The 7,524-nt window shown below is 38.3% G+C and overlaps 1 protein-coding gene across 6 annotated transcripts in view; it reads right to left on the bottom strand.

The window, feature by feature from the left end:
- Positions 1 to 68: 68 nt before the first annotated feature.
- Positions 69 to 7,524, bottom strand: part of USP34 (ubiquitin specific peptidase 34) — a 223,009-nt gene continuing 215,553 nt past the window's right edge. For all 6 annotated transcript variants that reach the window (XM_061155228.1, XM_061155230.1, XM_061155226.1 and 3 more), the window contains 5 exons: positions 5,683 to 5,762; positions 3,199 to 3,339; positions 2,947 to 3,090; positions 1,805 to 1,964; positions 69 to 1,621 (listed from right to left, as the gene is read on the bottom strand). In XM_061155228.1, the coding sequence (XP_061011211.1) occupies positions 1,014 to 1,621; positions 1,805 to 1,964; positions 2,947 to 3,090; positions 3,199 to 3,339; positions 5,683 to 5,762 (1,133 nt within the window). In that variant the 3' untranslated portion in view covers positions 69 to 1,013. The remainder of the gene's footprint in view (positions 1,622 to 1,804; positions 1,965 to 2,946; positions 3,091 to 3,198; positions 3,340 to 5,682; positions 5,763 to 7,524) is intronic.

Genomic DNA, 7,524 nt, shown 5'->3' with positions numbered 1-7,524 from the left:
CAAGCTAAAGCTTGTACTTAGCAAACCTACTTTTAGCTGTAATTTTTAATTCAGGAAGAGACAAGTGGCATGTTGGTACTTCCTTTATTTTACTTCAGGGTTTTTAAGGTGTGTAGCTCTTAGGTCGTGAAACAGTGGCATGTTGCATTCAGAAGCATGTTGATGTGAGGGTGAGCGGGCTGTATTGTTATGCTTCTCCCTGCAGCAGTTATGCACTTTGGAGTGGCGAGGACTGAAAAGTCTATGAAAAAAGGTACTTTTTGGCCTGCCACTACACTTCTGATGAAGTAGAATACATTGGATAAGTACATCTCCCAATTCACAGTTTTCTCATTACTTTCATCTGAGAAGACTGAAGCAAGGTATGTAAACAATTAAAAAAGTCATCACAATCAGTTTAATTAAGTGCATAGAATAGCAATCAGTCATGTCAATAAAAATAAAACAATTATTTTTACATCAAGTGTGCTTTATTTCCTCCACAGGTATTCTGTTAAATAAAGCACCATTTATATACTGCCAGGCCACAGCTAAAGAGGATTCTTTACAGAATCAAATTTCTTGTGGTTGTTCCGTATACAAGTAAACTTAATTTTGATAATAAGAACCACAGCGATCGGAGGCAATCTGCCTCTATTATAAGGTACAAAACTGGCACAGAGGACACCATATTATACACAGTAAAAATGCTGTAAGTTTAAATTACATTGTACAGGGCCAGAGAACCCTGTGCCTCCCAGACAGCCATATTAAATGAAAGCCACTACAGTGAACTCTTAATTACGTAAAACATATTCATTATCTGATTGCCCTTTAGAAAGTATACTGAAGATGCAAATTTTTTCATCTGAAGTTTCTGCCTGGCCAAGAATTAAGCCTATAAATCTATCTTGCCATTCAAGCAGAGAGCACTGGACGAACTGAAGCACGAAAACAGAAATAAGCAAAACTTATACAAACAGCATTGGGTGGGGGGAGGGGTGACCTTAAAAGTAGACATGCTACATCTAATGTCAAGAAGCAGCTTGGTTTCCTTTGCCAGATATCCTTGTGACCACATGGATTGTAGATTCAATGGTCCTACACAGGGTATCTAGAATGTCGTGCTGCTGCATGTGACTAAAGAGTCCTCTGGAATGGCCACAGCTGAGTGATAAAGCCGCCTCAGGGTCCTGGGAGGGCAAAGCTTGACCATCACAGCTTCTCAAGTCAGCTAAGTCAGACAGAACTGCAGAGAGCGAAGTAGAAGGGAACTCGGATTCTTCCTCAGCGAGGTTAGAATCCTTGGAACAGTGGAGGTCTTTCAATTCCTTACAGTCTTCAAACCTACCATTGTTGGACTGTTCTTCTGCATGCTGTGACCTGATATTTGATGTGTCTTCTGAAAACGAAGATGGAACTTCCACTCGGTATTCTTTAACAGAACTGTTTTCAGGGGAAGGAAGATCTTGCTCGGTTCCTGGGTCGATGATCGAGGAGTCTCTTGTCTCATTGTCTGAAGTGCTAGTTGGTGTCAGGACCTCCCTGGTTTCTGTCTTCATGTCACTGATGCAGCTGTCGACAGTGTGCTCCTCATCACTGCTAACGCGCCGCCTTTTAACAGGAGTTGCCCCTTCATCATCTGTGAAAATGAACATGAAAAGTTTTCTGAAGAGAGTCATTAAGATCATATTGGGGGTATTTGCATTTTTTAGCATTTATATTCAGGAGGCTCACACAACTACTGTAAAATCAGTAGCAGAGAGTGTATTTGTCCCTTCTTCCACCCCCTCAAGTCAATATTTTATTAGTCTGCAAAGCTAACCTTTAGTTTTTCTTTCTTTGGCTTCTTGCTCTTGGAGTGAGTTTCTCTGCTGCAGACAAGTCCTGCATTTGCTTAAAAGCTCTTGCAGAGTTGGAATCAGAGCCGGGTTTAATTGTTTGGGAGTATGTACCGACAGGAGCAAAGCAAGTGCCCGTAAGTCCTACAAAAATCCAAACAGAAACATTTTAAATTCCAAAGCCAACATTTGACACAACTGTTAGTAGTTTAGTCCTACAAAAATCCAAACAGAAACATTTTAAATTCCAAAGCCAACATTTGACACAACTGTTAGTAGTTTAAATGCACATGTTTATTACTCTTCCAGGAATCCATCCTGGTTCCTCTGGTATTTTTAGAAGAATGCTAAAACTAGAAAGCCAGTGTTATGATACTACTGTCTTTGTATTTCATTGGTTCTAAGTCACTAAAACCATTGTTCTTTGCACCACATCACTTGACTGAAGACCTAAACAGTGTTTTCTGAAAATGGAAAAAAAAAAAATCAGTAATAAAACTTATACAGGAATTTTAAAAACAAACCCTGAATGATCCATGAACAATTTAGGCCTCATTAATCTAGGAGTCAGTTCTCAAAGACGCTTGATTTCTAGTGGGTACCACAGGTCATCTTCAGGTAGCACTGTAATCTACCCTGGCCTCTAAGCCTTTTGTTACTTAGGAGGCAGCTGCTGGGAGGTGTGCCTGCACATGCTGGCGGGTATTTCATTTTTCTATAACATGGCTTTCATGAAGTCTATACAACCAACCAATTCCCCAGCTTTAACTAGCTTTATAGGCAGATTATTAACTTGATTTTCAGTTCCTTATAAGTCACAGGCACTAATAGAAACATCACAAGTAACATTTTAACAAATTTGAGCAAGTAAAGGGAATGTCTCCTCTTAGTGGTTTTACTACCCTTAGCATTTTATGACATTGGCTCATGTCTTAAGGTGACAGAAAGTATGCTACATACATAAAAGGCAGACGGAACACATTTTCATTTGGTTAGGTTTTCATCATATATGACTTCTAGAGTTTGAATAAGAAGTTAAAATTATGTATATACTAAGGCCAGATTTAGAGTTGATATAATAAGGAAAGTTTGAAAGTACATGATTACTGCCTTGTATAGTTCTTACCCCATTTAAAGCAGCACTTGCTTTGGAAATTTCAACTCTGTTGGTGAAATCAGACTGCAGGTTCTGATACTGATTTATCAAGTTTGTAATAAGGGTGCTGATCAAACTGGCACAGTTTGCTTCAGAAAACACTTGACCTTGAACCTGAAAAAGATGATTAAAAAAAAAAAATCTCCAAAAGACCCAACACAATGAAAACACAACCATTAACTAACTGGAAGTAACAAGTTGAGTTTCCAACTTGTGACGTACCTTTAGAAGAAAATGTGTCATGAATGTGTAGACAATGTTGTTATTCAGGAAAGTTCTTTCATCCATTAAGATGCATTTTATATATTCTGCAAAAACAGGATCTTCACACAAAAGCTTGATGCAATTTTTTGACATAGCAGACTAAAGTGGGGGAAAAAAGCACTGATTGGTTGAGCACTGAAATAAGTGCAAGTCACTGCTTATGATAGATACACATTCACAGTCACTTAACATGCTGTTGGAAAAACCACCTCTCTTTGGCCATGCCATGTGGCTTGTGGGATCTTAGTTCCCAAATCAGGGATTGAAGCTGGGCCCCCGGCAGTGAAAGCAGAGTGTCCTAACCACTAGACCACCACGGCAATTCCCAGAAAAGCCACTTCTACTGGGTTAGTCAAAAAGTTCATTCAGGTTTTCGTGTAAGATGTTATAGAAAAACCTGAACAAAGTTTTTGGCAAGCCCAATACTTTAATCTACTCAACTCTTGGTTACGACTATACTCCCAATAACTTAAATGGGTAAGTGTTAAAAAGAGACTTGTAAAAAGTCTGAAAGGCAAAACTGAACAAATACATTCTAAAAGAAATGCAGCCTTATTACCTAGCATTAAGAGTTAATAAGGACTGGAAAAATAAGACTAACAAATAGGATGATGTTTTCAGGGGAAAAGAGATAACCAAACCACCCACAGAGAAAAGATAAATTTTAAGAAATAATTTTATTCCCTAAAATGAGTTAAAACTTGCACTGTATAATGTCATAACATTAGTAATTTGTTTGGTAAATCCCTTTCCCCCACACCTTCATAAATATTGCAATGGTAAACAGCAAACCTCTTTTCCTAATTGTTTCACACAGAAATCAATGGGTCCCAAAATATATAGAAATTGTACTAAAATTTGGTTTTCCTGTTTTCAAATGGTCATGGCTCTTAAACACAAGTAATATGTCTTTAAGTATATTCCCTAGATTATTTACATGTGTGTTTTAATAACAGATCATTTACATGGAAGAAAAAATGGATTATTTTTTAAAAATAGGACAAAGCTTAGATAATACTGTACATGCATATTCTTGTTGTAAGTAAACTGCTTAAGGTCAACCCAAGAAATTAGGAGTCAAGTTCACCTGGCACCCAGGTTTTCAGATCCTTGGTGTCGGGAAAATCTGCCTTACTCTGCCAGTAACAGTCTCTGCCTGTTATTCCTGCACAGCACAATGGCTTTTTCTATAGGGGTGCTCAGGGCTTTGGAAGCTCGAGGTGGTTTGACTTTGTTTTAAGGGAAGTTGCAGGGCGGGGGTGATGAATTCTGTGGGGGGAAAGCCAAGAGAGCAGTGCAGTGCAGCAGCAGATGAAGCAATAGGGAAGCAACAGGCAGTGGCAGAACACAGAAACCAAAGCAAGCAACCACCAAAATCAAGAAAAATGAAAAAAGCAGCAGCAAGTGGCTGAGTTTGGGGGCGGGGGACAGATATCTGTTCCAATTTACTGAATAAACCACTCAGCTCAGAAGTCAACCAGCAAGTTGTTTTCTGTGTATTTACTATGTACTATTTCATATGACTAGCCTATCAAACATTCCTAGTATAGAAAACAAAATGACATTTCTTTAGGAATACAGATGAATCAGGTAGTCTTTATACTTGTGAAATTCACAGTTTGGGACAAGGAGGCAGAGAATCAACAATTACAGTACCATGTGACATGTATCCATTAGGAAAGCATACAGGAGGCTGGACCAGACTCAAAAGTATTCTGGGTGCTAAATGTGGGTAAAAGTCCATGCCAAAGGAATTAATCCACTCACATCTGGAAATAGGCAAATGCACTCAGGCAAGAAACTGGAAGTTTTTTCAGGGTCTAAAGAGTGGGGTCCTTTATGCCTGATCCAAGGATGAGCCAAACCTTAGAATCAATCTGATTTTCTCCTCTTTCCCCACCATTCTTCCTCCACAATTTAACAAGCATTATAGGGTACAGTGTTTCCTGTTCTCAATGAGACTGCTGATAAGAAAACAAGTGCACCAGACTCCAAAAACTGCTCTGAGGTAATAGATAAGCGAGAGATAATGAACAGTCTGCTGAAATGTTTTCTGTTAGAGGTTTTGGAATGGTGGCAGGGAGAAGAAATAGGGAGAGGTAAGCAAGACCAAGAAGTGGCACATGGCTCTTGCCCTAATAGCTCCCTGTCTCAGACTGTCACCACAACTATTTATATTGACCTTTAAATGAGGGATTCAACTAGAAACAGCTTGTCTGAAATATCCTTTGTAATAACAAATGTATGGAAAAAAAAAATTTCACAGGGCAAACTAGATGTCCATTGCTTAATAGTTATTTTTTCTATTAACAGTGTCTTACCTACCAAGATTTGAAAACATCCCCAATTTCTAGCCAATTTTCAACCCAGTGTTCCTAAAATTACTGACCACCTGGTTGGATGCGATTAAATACCAAGTCATCTAAAACTCATTTTCTTTACCTGAGTCTGGCATAGCTCAGTCCAAAGTTTGGGGAACAGTGCAAGATGAAGTGGCAAACCTTCATAGGCAACTAGGACACCTAATATTTGAAAAGAAACCAGAATAGGTTATAATTATAAATTACACTACTGAGATATTAAACTCTGCAGGTACAATAGTATGGCTATTTCTAGTCATAACTGCATATTTTCTATGTTTTAGAAATACATAAAATATTTAAAGGGGAAGAATTCATTACAATGTTTTAACCAGTGAAATAATTTTTAGAGTTCAGTATACTTTGACTTCATTTATCTCCCATACCTCATTCCTAGAAGGACCTTCGACAACTTAAACCAATTCAGGTTTTTGAGAATTAGAACTTTATCTGGGACAATAAAATTTACTGCAGGTGGTCCAAAGCCTTCTTGGGTTAAGGTACCACTCCACATATAAGATCATATTACATGGAATTGCTAGAGTCCGGTGGGGATAAGGGGGTACAAGGTTCAAACAGAAGATGTGAAGAAGTAGGAAACACATCATTCTCTCCTCTTTCATCTTGTTTCTCCAAGGATAAGATGAATGCCTTTGTAGTAGATTCTGCTCTTAACAGCCCCTAGCCTTGTCCCCAGGACCCTTCAGGTGGATCACACTTAGCTGCTGTATGTCAGCATCTTATTTGAAACATCCAAGGTTTTAACCTTTCCTTCACTTGACTATTCCAGATATCAAATGTTTCCTTAAGAAATTAGTTCACCTAGCCCCTGCTATCCTACCTCTCTCAAAACAGAAGTTGTAATGCTACAGTCAGTCATAAGTAAATTTTCCATCCTCCAACACTCCCATCCCCCAGGGAAATCATGGAAGAGAAATATAACACAAATTATCTTCCTACAGTTAAAAAAATTATGAGTAACAGCTGAAGATGGCAAACATTTTCAGTACAGGGCCAAATAGGAATTACAGGTTTCCCCCAATTATGAAATCTTTCATAAGCTGAAACAACATAAAGTGAAAAAACAATTTACCTTTTTCCATAAAAGCAAAAATCCCCTTTGCATTTCTTTTGGTTAGCAAAAAGAGGTACTAACATAGATATTTCATAAAAGTGAAGTGGTATAAAGCAAACTTTGAAAAATCTGGGAATACCGGTATTTTAGTCTTTGTAGACTATTTAACTGTTGTAACTGCTCCACAGACAGCACTAAATGAATGGGTGTGGCTGGTCTTTCAATAAAATGTTATTTAAGACACTGAAATTTGAGTATCATGTAATTTTTATGCATATCAGAACATACTCAGAATTCTCAGGAAAAATAAATTAAAAATAGTAAAAGCTCTTCTTAGCTTGCAGGCAGCTCACTGGTTGTCCAAAACAGGCAGCACACAAGTTTCTGTTTGCCAACCTCTGTATTAGACTACAGGTCTGAGAAAATCTTAGAGAAACCAGATCAGTCATTCAGTTTAATCATCGAAGGATGCCTAGACTCCCTTTTGTGGGAAAGCCTATCTTCTTTTATTTTCCTGTCAAGATTAATTCCGTTTTAAAGACCCAAGGGAACTCTCACCTTTCTCCATTATCCTAACCTAATCTGGTTGGGATTGGAGGCATTTACCAATCATAACATCACAATACACAGAAGCAAACAAAGGCATGTCATCAACACTGATGGCTACAGAGAAGAAAGTTCCTATGTTCCCATATTTCAGCATTATAATTATTCATAAAAGTACAGCAGGGGTTGGCAATAGGCCCACAGCCCATTTTTTCTGGCCCCTTCGCAGAGTCTGCCAACCCCTGAACTAGAGGTTGCCCTGACATAAACCCTCTGTGAAAATAGGCTTTAACTACAATTTAA

This window comes from Dama dama, chromosome 11 (assembly GCF_033118175.1).
Source record: "Dama dama isolate Ldn47 chromosome 11, ASM3311817v1, whole genome shotgun sequence".
NCBI lineage: Eukaryota > Metazoa > Chordata > Mammalia > Artiodactyla > Cervidae > Dama > Dama dama.
Note: the sequence above shows the minus strand (reverse complement) of the source record. Positions and strands in the feature narration are given on the sequence as shown.